Source organism: Panicum virgatum, chromosome 7N (genome assembly GCF_016808335.1).
Source record: "Panicum virgatum strain AP13 chromosome 7N, P.virgatum_v5, whole genome shotgun sequence".
Lineage (NCBI taxonomy): Eukaryota > Viridiplantae > Streptophyta > Magnoliopsida > Poales > Poaceae > Panicum > Panicum virgatum.
In genome coordinates, this window is record NC_053151.1 from 35623526 (window position 1) to 35642708 (window position 19183).

Here is a 19183-nt window from a genome sequence, read left to right on the forward strand (position 1 = left end):
CATGATCTCTGGACTTAATGTTATACAGGGTATTGATTTGCTTGTAGCATTTTCATGTTGTCAACAATGGACAGGGACTGAACTGATGTGAGGCTGGGATGACCCCGCTACAGTTTGCTACAGCATGAGATTTGCTTGTTTTCTTTTAAGGGAAGAGATCTTCTGATTGAAACCCAGTGCACTGAACATTCACATAGGTCCTCACGCTCTGACGTTAAGAGATACTATGCTACAGGTCACAATCTAGACCCATGAGCCTGGGGTATACCTCTATACTCCAGCACTACAGCATTGTGCGCATGGCAATGATGCCCGAAAGTTCAGAAACATCGTATGTATGACACCCTCATCCTTCTGCCTTTTCTGTTTTCTATTGCACTAGTGGCAGCCCAACAAGGCAACATCTCATGTTCTCTTCGCCATTTTACTCGATTTGATCTACAATAAAATACATTGGATCATTGCATCGAAACGCTAAGCATCTCCTCTTTGTAGCAGTATTTTTTTTGGGTGGCCACAATATAGAATCCAGCACCGAAAAGTTGTGCTCATCAAACTCCTCAATGTTCTGGGACAGTTAGTATGCTGCAAATTTTCTACTGTAAAGGCTACCAGGTCCCCATTTTGATTCCATCTTCTTTGTGTGCACCTAAAGCATTCTTGAAGCTCATGATCTGCTCCACTCCTCATCCTCCCAAAAGCCACTAATATGCTTTGTTTATTTGGTACTTATAGTTTTTTACTCACTGCCTTTCTCAGTGACACCTGTACTGTTTCAGGTTTTTTACAGCTAAAAGTTGGTTCTAGTGGTTGGAGCTATCCTAGCGATTCGATCAAGGATCTGGTTCTCCTACTAAGACATTCTGATCTGCGGCTGCAGGTTGCGCATCAGAAAGACTGAGAGGCTGCACCTGCACAGCTACCAAGAGTGACACCCACTCATCCACTATAGATCTCTGACCATTGCCTTTCCTGAGCTGTTTCTAGGGGAATTAGCTTGGCTTCTGCGCTGCCCTGGCCATGGAGCCGGACAGAGGCCTAATTGCCTGTGAGGAGCCGCCTCCAGAGCCTACGGACCTGCTCTCGAGCGCGTGGTGCAGCTCGGCTATCCAAGTTCTTCAGACAGGACCGAAGGAGTGCTCGATGGCGCTGGTGGAGCATCCGGTCTTGTCGCTTGATAATGAACGGAAAGACCTGTTGTCAGTAAGTGAAGATTCAGTAACTGTACCAAATATTTTGTCAGTGTATTGCGCTGGAGATGAAATTTGAGGTGTGTAACAATCTATTTCCCGGCGCTTTGCAGAAAAGTAATCGTAGCTTGGTGGTTGACAACAGCAGTTTCAGCACTGCCCAATGGAAATATGACGATCTGAAGGTACATAACTTTCGTGATGAGATGTTCATTTGCAGACTCATTTTAGTCTGACCTCAAGCGTGTGCCTTTCTGGCGTTCTTCTTTTTTCAGTCATGGATATGGCTGCAGAAGGCAATTCATCCCGAACTGGATTATGATCTCTGCCTCAAGAAGAAATGGGTGAGTGATATTGTTAGTGGCTGAAAGCCACTGTCTACTTCTGTTCATCTCTGAAGTTACAGAAACATGCATGATTTCCTGCAACGCATGATGTATAACTTGAAATTGCACGGATATGCTTGACATGCTCTCTTCTCAATCCTTCTGATCAATCTTGAGTTCGTGGAATTTGGTCATGTACTAATCCATTGATTTTGGTAGAGCAAGGTTCCTATTTCTGTTCTGGCCAATATGAATGGTTCGGTCAGTTACACACTCTGATTAGCATTTTCTGGGAAAGATAACGATTTGGGCAGCATGTTATGATCAGCCATATCTTGTTCCCAAGCTACTCTTTTTAAATCCTTATTAAGCAGCGTTTTATTTCGAGATATGCATCAGCGGAGATCAAGGAAATGATGTGATATGCTGCTATTTATTTGTGATGGCTTGCCAGATCTTGAAATTCTGAACTTTGCACGCAGCTCCCGCGCAAGATGGCGCCATGGAACGGCATGTCGCTCAAGAAGTGGGTCAAGGAGCGGAAGCAGAAGCGCAAGGAGGAGGCGCGCCTGCAGCGGGCGGAGGTCCACGCCGCCGTGTCCGTGGCCGGCGTCGCGGCCGCGCTCGCCGCCATCGCCGCGGAGAGCGCCGCGCCGCCGGGCGCGGCGGGGATGAGGGAGACGGCGGTGGCGTCCGCGGCCGCGCTCGTGGCGGCGCAGTGCGCCAAGGTGGCCGAGGCCGCCGGCGCCACGCGCGACCAGGTCGCGGCGGCCGTCGCCGCCGCCAGGGCCTCCACGGACGCCAGCAACGTCATCACGCTCACCGCCGCCGCCGCCACATGTATGTGTCACTCACTGTTACCGCATCGCTGCGCCACAAGGAATTAATTCTAAGAATTCCCGTAAGTAACTTGCTTCGCCGGACATGTCACAGCGCTGCGGGGCGCTGCGACGCTGAGAGGACGGCGCAGCAGCAGCGGCGGGCACGGCCAGAGCGAGAGAGGGGACCACGCGGGCTCGGCGCGGTCGTCGCAGGACGACCTCGACTTCGACTTCAACCACGCGAGGTCCCGGGCGGCGCTGGCCAAGGGCGACGAGTTGTTCGTCGCGATGCCGGACGGTGAGTGCCGCCGCCATGCATTTCCATGCCAGGCTCTCCATCCATGCCCACGGCAGCCGCAGCCGGCGCGCGAAACTGACGTCGCGTTCTCCTGGCTCGGTGACGGGCTGCAGGGAAATGGAAGCTCCACGCGGTGTCCGCGGCGACGAACAAGCGCGGCGAGATCGTGCTCCGGATCAAGAAGACGAACCTGGTCATGGCCTTCTCCCACGCGAAAGAAAGTAATACCGAACAGCACCAAACCCTGCCTCGCATGTTTAGTTTCTTGATCAGTTGATCGGGCCCTGACCAGCGGCCTGCCCGTGCACCCGCAGGCGTGATCCGCGACGTGCGGCCGTGCGCCCCGGAGAAGCCGAGCCCCGACGACGGCGCGACGTACCCGGTGGAGGTATCGACGAGCAAGGGCAAGGTGGAGCTCCGCGCCGACGACTACGGCGTGTACAAGAGGTGGGTGGCCACGCTCAGCCACATGCTCGTGATGTCCACCGCCGTGGTCTCCGCCAGGCACGACCCGCCACGCCGGGTCTAACCGATCGGCCCGCCGGCCGCCGGCGCAGGCATGGACGGGCGAACGGCATCATCCTCCGAGTCGACTGCCGCACGTGTATCTTTGCCGTTGTATCAGTATACAGTATATTTACCAGCACCTGTCAGAGATTGGGCCCGCAGTTTCATTCTCCTGAACTGTACATCTTCTCTTTTTTTTTCTTTTGGGGGAAACCTGAACTACATTGTAGTGGGGCACTACCCGTTTGGCGAACGATTTACCAATGAAGGATCATGGACAACAAAGGAGACATGTTAGTGACGATGCCCCATGAATGGTGACGCTCTTACCCCGCGAAAAAAAGGGGGAAAAGAACGGCGAAGATCTCGTCTCTGGCACGCACGACTTCTTGCCTCTTGGGCATCATGGAAGGCGGGCTGCACTGCCATTGCCTAGTGGATCCGTCCGATAAGCGGGCCAGCGATTCACAGCCCATAGAAGCTCTCAACCAGCTTAAAGAGTAGTACAGCCCACGAAACGAGCTCTCCTTTCCTTTTTTTTCCCCGCCTTCCTTTCTGTAGGCTGCAATGGCTGTTGGAGAAGTAATTTCTTTTTTCTTGTACCCATCGCACTGACTGGTGGGCGCGCGCCGGCGCCGGCGGTTGGCCGGCCATTACTGCCTGGTAATTACGCGTTAGTCGTCGGCGTAGTCACTGCGCTTGCCGCTTGCACACATGGATGGACCGCCGCGACTGAAGAGCGGCACTACATGCCTGCCTGCGCGCGCGGACTTGTAGCTAGCCATGCCTAAAGCATAGTGGTGTCTGGTGTGGTGTGGACGGGTCGGACCAGCCGGCGGGTCTCCAGGCTGACGACGGATCGGCACGAGCGACGAGGGCGCGTCCCGCGACCACTACCGCACTTCCAAATTTTACCGAGTGTCAGATATACTCAGCAAAAGATATATTACATTCGGCAAAGTTTTTGCCGAGTGTAACACTCGACAAACAACACTCGGCAAAGGTTCTCACGACAAAGTTGACTTTGTTGAGTGTCGGAATACGGGCACTCGGCAAAGGTTTTGCCGAATGCCCTGATACTCGGCAAAGAAGCCACGTGGCGCCACCCTGGTCCCGCGGTTTGCCGAGTGTCTAACGGCAGACACTCGGCAAAGTTTCAAACTTTGCCGAGTGTCCGACTCGGACACTCGGCAAAGTCCCCGCGCCAGGGTACCGCTACGTGTCTGGTTTGCCGAGTGTAGGCACTGGCACTCGGCAAACGTTCAAATCTTTGCCGAGTGCCAATACTTTAGCACTCGGCAAAGTGACTGCGCTACTGACCTGTGCAGGCTCCTTTGCCGAGTGGTTTGGCTTAAACACTCGGCAAAGTGGTTAATTTTTCTTTTTTTTGTTTCGTTTTTCTCTGTTTTTCCATACAAATACAACAGAAATATATGTGATTGTAGAGGTCATTACAGTCGGTTATAGTCCATCACATATGATTGACAATGACGAGAATGACATCGATACAAATAACACAGTCCATCACATATATCACAAGTCCAATACATAACACGAGTCCGATACATAACACAAGTTCATCACATAGAATATAGTCCACATATGTCACAAGTCCGATACATAACACTAGTCCATAAAACAGAATATAGTCCGATACGTATAATAAGTCCAATACACTAGTACTACAAGGCACTTACTGCTCAGGTCTGTGGGACCAAGTTGGCCACTGGGCCGCCGGCGAGTTCTGGTCTGGAGGAGGGTCGTTCGATGCGTTCCACGACTGATTCTGCAAATAGGAACATATAAATTGAAGCATAACAAAAATATAATAATATCTACAAACAAAGCATACTCACGGGAGTGTCAGAAGGTCTTGCAGGAAAGTAAGGCTGAGCTGGTAAGACGAAGGGAGGAGGCGGCGTCGCATAGTTCATCGACGCGCCAAGTCCTTGCATCCAGGTGACCATGCTTTGCAACATAACCGACTGCTCCTCCCTCAGCTTCCACTCCTGCTCCAGCTTGGCCTCGATCTCCATTCGGCACCCCTCTCCTCCTCAAATTTTGCCTACATCTCGGCCTACAAGATTTAAACCTCCATGTTACAATACGAAGCAAAGTTTCATTTTAATCATAGAACGACAACTAAATCTAAACTAACCTGTCTCTGGTGCACGCTGGCCACTGAAGTCTCAGGCCGTGGGCGAATGGGTGGGGTCGAGTCGGTGGTACTTGCCCTAAGCTGCGAGAGACTGGGCGTACTCGCCGTGTCGACCAAGCTGTTGGCGATCAAGTACCGCCCGTGCTTCTTCCCTTGTCCCGCCCTCATGATGGCTTCTCCGGAGAGTGGCTCGGTGTTCGGATCCCAAGTCTCCCCGTGGAGCGCCCTTCCCACCTCCGTGTACGCATTGATGCGCGCGTGGATGCTTGGGTTTGTGTAGGCCTCTGGTGGAGCCGCCGGGTTGTAGGCCACGTCCGACGTCGCCCTGCCCATGTGAGACATGGCGTATGCCGTGATTTCGTTGCAAGACTGGCCTGGATGAGACTCCGACTGCCAAGAAGTCAACAAGATGATTAGTAAGAATTAAAAATATAGCTTTAGAAAGAATGAAGATCATAGTGAACTTAGTATTCTTGTACTCACCGAGGCTAAGGCTCCCTTGATGATGTGCCGGACCCGGCATCATCAAGCGGCGCTCCCGGCATAAGGCGTGCTGGCGGGCCCAATCCTCGCTGATCCACTTGTCCACCATCATAGACCAGCACTCGGCCTTGTTTGCGCACCAGTTCGGAGGCACCTAAACGTAATGAAGTGCATGACATATTGTATTATCAAATACAAGATAAATGAATAGAGATGGCTACTATCAAATTTAAATGCATGTAGACGTTCGTCTTAGACTCTAGTAGGTAAAGATAGGTCCTAATCCCACCCGACTATGCGTAGATGAGGTCAGTTTATATGATCCACTCCTATCCAAGACAGAATTTCGGCAGCACCTCCCCGCTGTTCTCCAGATACACGTCCCGGAAGGGAGATTGTGTATCCGGAGAACAATGGAGAGATGTTGCCAAGATTCTGTCTCGGATGGGAGCGGACCATGGAAACTAACCCCATCTACGCATTATCGGGCTGTCCAAATAACGTGGACAATTCGAAACAGATACGGCCATAGATATGTAAAAATATGCATATTTCGAACCGTATCTGTTTCGAACGGGAGACGCCTAACCGGGTTACGAGAACTACGAATAGAATACGAAAACAAAGTCTTGTTACACGTGCTCACCTACGGGCTCGACGGTCGATGCTGCTCGACGACGGCTTGCGGCCAAGTGAACGAGTCGACGACGGTGAATCAACCTCCCTTGTCAACAAAAGAAAAAAGGGTGTCAAATTAGTGTCAACAAAAGAAATCAAGCACTGGCAGAAAGAATTGAAAGGATTGGAAATGATCTTTGACTCATGGACGGTGCCATTTCATTTATGACATGTTCATATGTTATAGCCTTAGATTCAACAACCTTATGGTTATGGTGGTCATTGGTCAATTACGAGTGAAGTAGCTGGTGGTACTGAATGACTTCTGATAAAGGAAGATATGGAGGAGGTTCAGATGCTGGTTCCAGGTATTTGTTTTAAAAAAATGAAATTAGAGAATGTAAAAGATTGATCGTCTGGGATCGATAAAAATGGTCTGGTTGATCACTAGGTTACATCGCAGGTATCACTGCTTGTTTAGGTGGTGAAACCAAACCATTTAAGACAGATAAATAAAGGGGAAAACATTGTGGTTGATTGCTGAGCGCTTATTGTTCCTGCCGTTTGTTAACATGTATGCTAAATAACTTTGCAGTTAATCCTAGCAAAGAAGCAGTATGGAGTATGGACAATCATGTTTAGCTCAGAAACATGAATCAAAATCTATAAAAATGAAAATTGCAAAACATTGAAGTATACAATGTTTAGTTACAGACCTACACGTTTGAGCCTTTGATCTTGTATTTGAGATGGATGGGTGGCGGGGTTGGTGCGAACCTGCGACGCCCCGGCGAGGAGGCGCTGCAGCGGCACAGTGGAGAGAGGCCGGCGGCGCGAGGCCCGGCCAGCAGCTCCGGCGTGGCCGGCGGCGCGGAGCCCGCCCGGCAGCTGCGGCGTCGTGGCCGGGGGCGCGGGGCCCGGCCGGCAGCTCCGCGTGGCCGGCGGCGCGGCACCCGCCCGGCAGCTCCGGCGTCGCGGGGCCCGCCCAGCAGCTTCGGCGTGGGCGGTGTGGGCGTGGAGGGAGGCCGGGCACAGTGGAGGGAGGCCGGCGTGGCCGGCTGCATGGGCCCGAACGGAACGGCGCCCGCACGGCAGATCCGGCGTGGCCGGCGGCGGCGGCTGCGCCCGGCACCTCCGGCGGCGGCGGCGGCTGCGCCCGGCACCTCCGGCGGCGGCGGCGGCGAGCGGGACCTCCGGCTTCGCAAGGCAGCGCGCGGAGGGGAGTTGCTGTGTGTGTTGCGTGTGTGTGTTGCGTGAGTGAGCACTGAGTCAGTGTATAAGTGCAGGACTTTGCCGAGTGCCGTGGATCTAGCACTCGGCAAAGTTTACGAGTTTGCCGAGTGCCCAGATCCATGGCACTCGGCAAATTATTTTTTGTTTTCTGCCTTTTAATTCATTACAAAGGTTTAAGTAAATTTGTTTGAATTTTTTTTGAAAAGTAACTTTACTAATTCACTAAAAAGGTTCATATTTGACATGTCAACGAAAGAAATCTCATCATTTCATGTAGTATGCATTCAAATTCAATTTACATCAATTTCATTAATATAGAAGTAAAAAAAGATATATTATCAAATGGACTCAAAAAATGATGAAAAATTAACATGAAGCAACCCATCATGACTGTTGCCTATATAAAAAGTTTTGAACTCAAATCTCAATTCGATCGTCACTTTGAGTCAAAAGCTTAACGAATCCTGCACAATTCTCTTAAACTCCTTCGAGGTTCTTTATTTCGTAACCAACATACGTCACAACTTTTGCAAAACCGTCTCAATCTTTTATCACAGCATCCACATATGATATCATGACAAATCACATGATTTTCAGAGTTCATTTGCATTTTATAGAATTTAAAACCTATTCGGTCACACGTTCCTATAAATGTTTTGCAGACAAGATATTTGAATTTTCCTTTCAAATCTTCAACATGGGCTCAAATTGGACTCCATTACATGAATATCAACTTTTCCAGTCATTATAGTACATTATTCCATACAATAGCGGTTCAAATTTGAATTTTTGAAGAAATACTTTTTACCAAAAGAAATTAACTAAATATAGAGAATATAAGGAAAAATATACTTAATTTTAATATGTACGTCTTCATATCGTAGGAGATCAGGGGAAAAAATTGGGAATTGGGAGTGGAAATTTTTTTAAAATTTCACCGAGTGGCTCAAAGGACACTCGGCCAATCTGACAATTTGCCGAGTGCTACTCCTTTGGCACTCGGCAAAGACATATATTCGCCGAGTGCCTCAAAGGACACTCGGCAAAACCAAACGGAACGGCCGGCTGGTAGCTGTTACGGTTTTTTTGCCGAGTGTCACATTCTGGACACTCGGCATACTCTGGATTTGCCAGAGTGTCTATATTACGGCACTCGGCAAAAGCAGAGTTTGCCGAGTGTTTTTGTTTTGCCGAGTGTTTAATTGTTGACACTCATTAAAAGGTTCTTTTGCCGAGTGCTCGAATTTTGGAACTCGGCAAAGCCGTAGGCACTCGGCAAATATAGGATTTCCGGTAGTGGACCTGTGCGCGTATGGCCACGCACGGCCATGATGAATAGCGCAACTGCGCAAATCAATGGTGTGGGCCGGTGGCCACTGGCCAACTTGACAGCAGATTACCAGCAGTGTGGACTGTGGACGACTGTGGCGTACTGCGTGTACCGTGGGGTACGTTGTACATTGTAACAGTAAAAAGGCTGCTACACGCGACGCGCATCAAACTACTGATTAAGTACTCCTCCGTTCCAAAACAAGTGTTGTTTGAGGTTATTCCTGGTGCAAGATTTCACTGCTCGATTTTATACAGGGTCATGTCATCTAACTACATTTGAGTCAGCGATGAAACAAGATTCACCAATGCAAAATTTCATTTTACGATGTCATAGACTAGCCGCAACATTTAATTGTGAGGCATATGAGTAGGCACAAGTGCATGAAATGAAACTCTATAGGCCTCTATTGATGAAACTCTTTCCCCTCTCTTTCTTCATAATTACCTTATCATATCATCACAAATGCTGACGTGGCACTAAATTCAATACACATACAACCTCTATGAAACTTTAGCATTCAAATTTTGTTCCACAAAAAGTGTTGTTTTAGCTTGTAATTAATGAGATCCATCTAATTAAAGCAATACCAAATATCAAAAAAATATTGTATAGGAAAACACATAGAACCAATCAAATACTTAGTAGATGTTACTTTTCTATTTCCAATCAAATACTCAGGCCCCGCTTAGTTCGCGAAAATTGTTGGGTTTTTTAGTACTGTAGCACATTCGTTGTTATTTGGCGATTAATGTCCAATCATAAATTAGTTAGGCTTAAAATATTCATCTCGTTCTAATCAGTTAAACTGTGTAATTAGTTATTTTTTCAATTACATTTAATGCTCTATGCATATGTCCGAAGATTTGATGTGATGGGTACTGTATGAAAATTTTCGCGAACTAAATGGGGCCTTAGTAGAGGCTACTTTTTTTAGTTATTTAATTTCGAATTAAATAACACGGTTTTCAAACACAATTGCTAGAAGTAATTAGAGGTAACAAAATTATTTATTGGGATGAGTAATGTATCTGAAATTTTCTGAAACACCACTTGTTTCGGGATGGAGGGATCGGAGTAACCGCTAAGAGGAGTCATCTTAGAGCTAGGCAAGTGACGTAGCCTTGCAGGATTTTGCTGACGTCGACCGGCTTATAGGCAAGTGACGTGTACAAGGTTCTCAACTGGAGTGGAGAAGCTAGCTATAGGGTGCACAGCACGGCGTACGTAGTTGTTGATCGAAGAGGAGACTCCCCAAGTTGCCATGCATGCGAACCCAACTATAAATACTACCTCGCAGCTTACGAGCTAAGCACACGGCTCACAAGTCACAAGCACCGGCCTCTCGCTTTCAACGACCATGGAGTTCGGGTTCCATCGCCTCCTCGCCCTAGTAGTGCTCCTCGCCTGCGGCGGTGTCGCGCCGGCGAGCGCCGCCGGCGGGCGCTGGGAGCTCCTGCAGGACAGCGTCGGCGTGTCGGCGATGCACATGCAGCTGCTGCACAACGACCGCGTGATCCTCTTCGACCGCACCAACGTCGGCCCGTCCAACCTCACCTTCCCCCCCGGCCACCCCTGCCGCAGCAACCCCAGAGGGACCAGTGGTTCCGCGACGGGGCCGACTGCACCGCGCACTCCGTCGAGTACGACGTGTTAGAAGTTTAGGATCACTGGCTCAAGATAGAACCACTCATATTCATGTAGATGAACTCATACCTGCACAACTTGAGCTCCCATCTCTATTTCCCCTTCTATTCTTGCTTTTAGGACGTGTGGATGTTCCTTCCTAGTGTTGCAGTGCTTGTATTCAATTGGGCTTAGTGGTGCAGATGTTTGAAATAGCCAGCCACAGCTTTTAGAGGGGTTTATCCTCATATATATAGCACTGCACACTAGGGGGACACACACCCTGGTTGGTTCTAGGCTCTCCAATTAAGAGCACAAAGCCAATTGGTCTTTGGCTTCATCAGCACAACATTTAGTTAATGCTTTTACACTTAGTGTTCACATGATCAACCCAACATTCTCCCCCTTGATCATGAGGCTTAAACTTATAAGTTTATTTTTCAACAAAATGACATACCAAAATAAAAGAATTACAATGGTCAATTATACATACCATTGAACCCAGTTACTATAGCATGTCACCTCATATCAAATGAATTTCTTTAACTTAGGAGCTCCAAAACTTACTCTTTATCGTTATACAAAACTTATGGATTTATTTCTTAAAAGATGGTACACCAGACCAATCAATCACTGCAGTCAATTAAGTACCACAGGACTAATTGACCATGGTTCCCGTTTAAAATCAAAATGAATCATGTTAGACTTATGGGGAGATGGTGTCTTTATTGTTCCAGAGTGCAGTTTGTTTTCATATACATTTCTGTATCCTTATAAAACTCATGTGCGCACTTTAAAATTGAAAATCAAATATATTCCAGAATCATAATTTGTCCCTGAATAATAAGCTGCCATTTAATCTTTATGCCGGCAATATTGTGAATGCAAGCCTCTTAAACTATAATATGATGCTCAGCACTTACATTTTTAACACTTAATGCTTATATCTTCACACTTATATACTAAGCACCAAACTTAAACACATAATGCTCAACACTTATGTCTTTAATACTTATTTGTTGAGCACTAAAACTTAAAATCTTAATACATCATTAAGGCCTTGAAACATATAATGTTTGATTCTGGAATCAATCTTTCACAATGTTTTGGGTCTGGCAATACCCTTTGTCATGTTACTCGAATAGAACTGCACTCTTTACATAATGAGTTCCGAGATAAATTACTCAAGAAATTTTTATTCTTTTAAAATAATATGGATTAGGGACATAAACCCATATCTAAAAAATATATTAGGATTAAAACATGTCACAACTTAATCTGTATCTTAAATGATGCCTTAAGTTGGGTGAAGCCATTCCACAAATATGGTTCCCCTGCAAGGGTGCAACTTTTGTGGACATTAATGCACCTTTGCTAAGAAACATTATTGTCTCAACATCCCATAACATGGTGGTTATCAGACTTTCTCAAAAGTGAGCATGTAATCCCTTAGTGCTATATTTATAGCACAAAAATTACTTTAGCACTTATGCCAACAAGGCAATACATTCTTAACAATTTTCCAGGGGTCCAGTCCTAGACTTATGTTTGTCAGATATCTCGATCTTTAAAATTTAAGGGCATATCATAACTTAGGTATATACATCACTTATGTCTGCCACAACATAAGAGAACTTATTGCCCTTAATGGGAGTAAACATAGTTTTGGGGTTAATACATAATACTCCCATTTTCTGGACCAATTTTGGTGAATCTTAATACTCAAATAACGTAAGGAACATCACTAAGAATAAACTTAATTCCATGAGGATAAAACTCATTCCTTATAATATACAATATCCCTATTGCTTATTGCCAACAAGACTTTGACTAATCTAAATTTCTTATTGAACTTTATTTCATCATTCTAAATGCTTATACCCTCAAAAAATAATGTGCAGTAATAAAACACTTCTTTCCTTTAATATATCTTGTCATGATAATTAATTCCTTATTTTATATGAACATTTACCAATGATCATAAGATTGTGCCTTTTATAATTTCATTTCATAATCATATTTAGGCATTGTCTCCATTAGAAGAAACTTAGCATAAGTATTAGAAACTTACAAACTTCCATTCCATGAGATGGAAAGGATTCTTAAAACTTATATCTTAGTTAGGAGGTAATTATGCGAGGCTTATTATTAAAAGATGACTAACTTAGGCCATTAGCATTAAAAGATAAATCTAATTATACTTTAATCACTTTTGTCTTAAAACAGACACTCATTCTTAATAACCCTTAATGTCATTAACTAAAACTTTAGATTCAATGAAATATTTTAAACAATATTAGTAACTACATTCCTTCTAAAACATAATGGAAGCTAAGTAACAAAATCAAGATATTAAATACAAAATCCCCACACATACATAAGTGTCTTAAATTTTAATATATTTCATAATATAATCTTTCACAACATAATTATGTAAAGGAATTACTTAAAGAAACGAAATATAGACATACCTGATAAAGTATTTCCTTCTTTTATTCTTAGTGAGAAGTTAAACTCTCCCCCTTGAAATATGGACTAAGCGATAGAGTCATATTTTGATGAATTTTCATAACAAATATTTCACATTATTGGGATGAAGAATACAAAAACTTTATGCTAATGGAAAAGATTTCCAATAGCTTAACATTAACCTCTTATCCACTTTTAACACTTGAGGGCTTTAACTTAAAACTTTCATATTCATGAGGCCATAATATCATCATACTCATAATGTCTTATGGGCATAAATTTGTTTGAGCTTCAACCATTATACTTTATGATTGGCGACATAATAAAATGAACTCAAAAGTTCTAATGATTCTTTATATCTTAGCTTTATTCTTATGATCTTTAGGCTTCGAGGACAACTTCTCTATTATTGCCAGAAAAATCATAACATAATTATACCAAGGGATTTGCTCCCCCAGATCCTTACTGGCATTAACCATAAGATAGATTTCTTTAAATTATTCCCATTAGATATTGATAGACAAGAAATCCATTAGATTTCTTATCAATTTCTTAATTATCAAGGCTTCTCTAATAGGAGCTTATTGTGTTTGTCCACGCAATCATAATTAATGACCTCATGAACAATGTATTCTTATGCACTTAGCCTATTTCTTATTGAGGGTACTTAAAACAGCCAAGAAAATTATGACTAAATTCAAAACACTATCAATAGGGATACTTTAATTTAATATTTTTTAATAAAACTTAATTATTCTACTTTACATCACCTTTGGACAGAAATAAAGTAGAGCTTAACTTGAAAATAAACATTAATAATTCTTCATCTTGTTATAATAAGCATAAAAATTTCTTATGCAAATATATACTCAGGAAATGTTATAATGTTATATCAATATAATCAACTTTGATCATGCTTGAGACTTGAAAACTTAATTGATCTGGGAACTAAATAATGACACATGGCTATGAACAACTTTGGTCAGAAAATAGCCATAAGTCACATACAAATATAATCATAAAACTTATCAAGCCTCAAGAATTCTTTAATCAGAGGAACTTAGTTGCGGAAGCGTAAACATTTGTATTCACTTATGGTTACTCAAACCTTTGGCCTTTAGCATAATTCCCCAATAATACATCAATCATATTGTGGCCTTATATAAGAAATAAATCCAAAAGCCATTCATGCATTAAGATTTTCCCAGATCATTAATTTATTTTATTGATCCAACCCACATCAGCTTTGGCCAGAAGTAGATAGGAACAATAAAATTCTGTGAACAAGTATTCATTAATCAGTTTTGGCCAGAATAACAAATACAGGTCACACTTTACTTGACTTTCATCTTCTCTTATTGATCTAGTCCACATCAGCTTTGGCCAGAAATGGACAAGAGTAGTAAAATTTTGTGGTCAGATATTCATCAATCAGCTTTGGCCAGAATGACAAATATAAGCTACACTTAATTAAAATTACATGTCTCTATGTACTTCTTTTATTGATCTAGTCCATATCATCTTTGGCCAGAATATGGACAAGAACAATAAAATTTTGTGGATAAGTATTTATCAATCAGATTTGGCCAGAATGATAAATACAAGCCACACTTAATAGAATTCGAGACATGTTTTTAATAAAACAATCCTTTAATGCGCATGGCTTATGGATAATGAATCCATTATTAATGGACAATAAATTATGACACTCCATGATTCTACACAACTTTGGTTGGTATATAACCATGAATGGTTAACATTAGGTATATTAGTGCCCAAAACATAATTATAGTCCAAATCAATATTTCAAACTAGCTTAAATCATAAGAGGCCACACTTATTTTTTTAGGAATGAATCAATCATCAATATTAACTTATGGAAGAAACATTTATCATAAAAAGCATAAAATAATACTTTTATTTTGGGCAACAAACATTAATTACTTTATTTTAGGCTATTTATTATAAATAAAAGGGACATGATTTCTTATTATGGGGAATAAGCTTAAATGGCTCAAAACTTAATTTTATTGCCCAAAATAATATTTGATCTCAAAGCATCAATTATATTAGTCTATGACCCTAACATTCTTAGTAGGCAAAGGACACATAACTTTATTAAAGTAATTTCATAAAATAATGCTTAATGAAAACAAAAACTTAATTATAATATTATTACATTAATATTGAGCATAAGCATAATAATCAATTCCAAAAAGTAAGGAAATTTCGTCATATTATAAATGCATTTATTATTCTTGTCATAATTTGCTAAGGCATGATAAAAGATCTTTAAACATAAAAATAACAATCATAATCATAATACTTAAAAGTGAAACACTATTTATAATCTAAAACAGTATTATCTTATCCCATTAATTCATTTGGCCCATCACTATGCAACCCTATACTTATTTCATAATTTTTCAGGAAAAAACATCAAAAAAATTCGACCCAAAGCCCCTTTCCCAACGTGGGCCGATTCCGGCCTGGCCCATTTGGCTGGACCGCCTTCCCACCTGGGCTCCAGGCCCAAAAACCTGGGCCTGGGCCGGGAATGTGCCGTGTCCCCGCCGGCCAGCCGCGGCCCGTGCCGGACCAACGTGCACGAGCCGTTGGATGCAGGATCCACGGCGCGCGTCAGCCCAGGCCGGAACAAAACCGGTGCTTCAGCCGCAGCCCCCAAACCCTAGCTTCATTTCTTTTCCCTCCCCTCTCTCTCTTTCCTCTCCCGACGGCGGCGTCAGGCGGGCGAGGTGGCGATGGCGACGACGACGTAGTGGGTGTCGGGGAGGTGATGGCGCCTCCGAGCTTTGCTCGCCGGAGGTGTGTGCGGCTATGGCCGGCGCACAGCTCCGTCGAGCATCACTCGTCGGTGCCCTAAGGCGCCTCCTCCCGCGCGCGAGAGATCCATCGGATCCATGGCGGCGACGGCAAGGGATCAGATCCGGCCGCTGGCCGGCCTTCCGGCAGCGCTCGGCTCACGGAGGAGGCTGGCAACATGCCGTTGTTGCGGGGACAGCGAGGCCGCTCGAGGCCAAGCCCCTTGAGCGCGCACTTGCCTTGCTTAGGGCGGCAGTCATGGCGGCGCCAAGGATGGCCACCGCGGCCCTGAGGTGAGTCTCTAACGCCCTTTGCTTTAGATCTTAGGGTTAGAGTTCATTAATTTTAGGATTTGGCAGGCTAGGGTTTCAGTTTAGTGGAAAAGCTTAGGATTAGCTTTAGATTTCATCAATTCTCCCCTTTTTTTCATGCTTAGACCGAAACCATAGAGCCCTTAGGCTTGCTTAAACATCAAGGGTTGCTTAATTTTGGACGAAATTTAACTTAACAGTAACATGAAGCATGAACATGATGAACAAATTGAACAAGAATACTTATTTAGCATGAAAATGATCGTGATTGGCTTGCACAGAACATGAACTAGGGCTTATTCATATGGAAAACTTGATCTTGGACACAAGAACATAATCATAAATCTTAACAGGAGCTTCTTGTGATGAGATTGAAACTTTAGAGGGTTCAATCTTAGAGCTAGGTGGCTCTGGTGCCATTGTTAGAAGTTTAGGATCACTAGCTCAAGATAGAACCACTCATATTCATGTAGATGAGCTCATACCTGCACAACTTGAGCTCCCATCTCTGTTTCCCCTTCTGTTCTTGCTTCTAGGATGTGTGGATGTTCCTTCCTAGGGTTGCAGTGCTTGTATTCAATTGGGCTTAGTGGTGCAGAGGTTTGGAATAGTCAACCACAGTTTTTAGAGGGGTTTATCCTCATATACTCCCTCCTTCCCCGTTTATAAGGCATGGTGGAACATGACACGGTCTTCTAAACAACACTTTGACCATTTATTTATCATATATTATATCACTTTTGATTATAAACTTATAATCATTGTAAAATATATTTGATTATGAATCCAATCATATGAAATTTGCATTATAAAAATAAAAATTTAATAGTCAAATTATTGGTCAAAGATGACAAGGTTTGAATCTTGATATACGTGTATGCCTTATAAACAGGGAAGGAGGGAGTATATAGCACTGCACACCAGGGGGGACACACGCCCTGGTTGGTTCTAGGCTCTCCAATTAAGAGCACAAAGCCAATTGGTCTTTGCCTTCATCAACACAACATTTAGTTAATGCTTTCACACTTAGTGTTCACATGATCAACCCAACACGACGTCGCCTCCAACACCTTCCGCGCGCTCTCCATCTTCACCGACACCTGGTGCTCGTCGGGGTACGTCGCTCCCGACGGCACCCTCGTCCAGACCGGCGGGTGGGGCGACGGCACCCGCAAGGTGCGCCTCATGCCCGCGTGCACCGGGGATGCTGACGTGTGGCCTGCGACTGGTCGGAGAAGCCGACGGACCCGGACGTGCTCGCCGCCGACCGCTGGTACGCCACCAACCAGAAGCTCCCCGACGGCAGCGCCATCATCGTGGGCGCCCTGGGCCAGCCCAACTACGAGTTCTACCCAAAGGCGGATCCTCCATCTGGTACCACCTTGCCGCTGCAGTTTCTGTCCGGAGATAACAGCATGTACCTGTATCCTTTCGTGCACCTCAACGTGGACGGCAACCTTTTCATCTTCGAGAACAACCGTGCCGTCCTGTTCGACTACAGGAGCGGCAGCGTCGTCCGGACGTACCCCACGCTCGGCGACGGCGCGCCGAGGAACAACCCCAACGCGGGCTCCTCGGTGCTGCTCCCCCTCAAGCCCAACGCCACCGAGGCCGAGGTGCTAATCTGCGGCGGGGCGCCGGCCCGCTCCATGCAACAGCGCCGTTAATGACAACAGGCAGTTCCCGCCGGCGCTGAGGACGTGCGGGCGGATCAAGATCACCGACCCCGAGCCGGCGGCGGCGTGGGTCGTCGAGGACATGCCGTAGCCGCGGGTGATGGGCGACATGATCCTGCTGCCCAACGGCGAGGTGCTCATCATCAACGGCGCCACGGACGGGATCGCCGGGTGGGACTCCGCCAACACCTTCAACCCCACGCCCGTCGTCTACCGCCCGGACCGCCCCCTCGGCGACCGGTTCGAGGCGCAGGCTCCGGCGGCGGGCACCCCGCGGCCGCGGATGTACCACGCCTCGGCGGTGCTCCTCCGCGACGGCCGCGTGCTGCTGGGCGGCAGCAATCCGCACGAGCGCTACGTCTTCAGCGACGTCAAGTTCCCCGCCGAGCTCAGCCTCGACGCCTTCTCGCCTGACTACCTCGACGCCTCCAACGACGACCGCCGCCCCAGCATCGTCGACCCGTCGCTCACAGGCGCGCCGGTGAGCGTCAGCTACGGGGATCAGTTGGTGGTGGCGTTCAGGGTCCCCGTCCGCGAGCCCGTGGTGTCGGTTACCATGGTGGCGCCGTCGTTCACGACGCACTCGTTCGCCCAGAACCAGAGGCTGCTGTTCCTCCAGGCCCAGGTGACCAAGGCGCTGCAGCTCCCGGGCATCATCGGCGGTGCGATGCTGCCGACCGACGGCTACGTGGTGACCGTGACGATGCCGACCAAGGTCCTGGCGCCGCCGGGCTACTACATGTTGTTCGTCGTGAATGGGGCGCATTCCCAGCCAGGGGATCTGGGTCCGCATACAGTGACAGCGGATACTTTCTTCAACCATGCATGGATCCCATCTTGAAATCGTTCAGGAGCTAGTGGTACGAAACTGGTTGCAATAAGTGTGTTCCTCTATTCTAAGGCATCATGTAATCGGCTCAAATTTAATGAGATGCTGGGTTACACCATCCAACATTTTATAAAATTTCAAATGCCTACCCAATTCACTCTTCACAATAAGTCGATGTTGAGATTTGACGAAACCAACGGGCAAGTACATGTGGATTGGGGTTTGCGAGATCCACCGCAAGAAATCTAGCTGACCTGCGTTTAGTTCGTGGATGTGTTAATTTCACCTTTATATAAGCTTAATTACTTGTAAGAAAAAAAGAAAACTATCAAATTCATCTATCCAATCTAGCTAGAATATTGGTGCCTCGCCATTGCTTGCATGTTGCTCTCTTTCTCACCTCTAAACTCCTCCCTCCATCCACAAATTTAAGTATTTCTGGTCTCATCACTAATAATTGTTTTGTTCCCGTAAGATCGCATTTC

The 19183-nt window shown here is 45.7% G+C and overlaps 1 protein-coding gene and 1 pseudogene across 4 annotated transcripts; both read left to right on the top strand.

The window, feature by feature from the left end:
- Positions 1–210: 210 nt before the first annotated feature.
- On the top strand, positions 211–3427 carry LOC120683841 (VAN3-binding protein-like). Of its 4 annotated transcripts, none has more exons than XM_039965941.1 (9): positions 211–335; positions 780–880; positions 988–1203; positions 1304–1375; positions 1466–1534; positions 1999–2356; positions 2450–2635; positions 2749–2856; positions 2950–3427. In XM_039965941.1, exons 3-9 carry the CDS (start codon positions 1021–1023, stop codon positions 3162–3164), a joined length of 1191 nt encoding a protein of 396 aa, XP_039821875.1. In that variant the 5' UTR covers positions 211–335; positions 780–880; positions 988–1020; the 3' UTR covers positions 3165–3427. The 4 variants fall into 4 exon arrangements, with proteins under 4 accessions (XP_039821875.1, XP_039821874.1, XP_039821873.1 ...); XM_039965940.1 differs by having other exon boundaries at positions 234–615; XM_039965939.1 differs by having other exon boundaries at positions 240–615; positions 780–1203.
- Positions 3428–10307: 6880 nt separating this feature from the next.
- Positions 10308–18749, top strand: LOC120680778 (annotated as a pseudogene).
- The last annotated feature ends 434 nt before the right edge of the window (positions 18750–19183 follow it).

Coding starts and splice junctions, on each gene's coding strand:
- LOC120683841 (XM_039965941.1), top strand. CDS start 1,021: ATGGAGCCGGACAGAGGCCTAATTGCCTGTGAGGAGCCGCCTCCAGAG. Junction 1,535..1,998: donor TCTGCCTCAAGAAGAAATGG/GTGAGTGATATT, acceptor CTTTGCACGCAG/CTCCCGCGCAAGATGGCGCC. Junction 2,636..2,748: donor GTTCGTCGCGATGCCGGACG/GTGAGTGCCGCC, acceptor GACGGGCTGCAG/GGAAATGGAAGCTCCACGCG.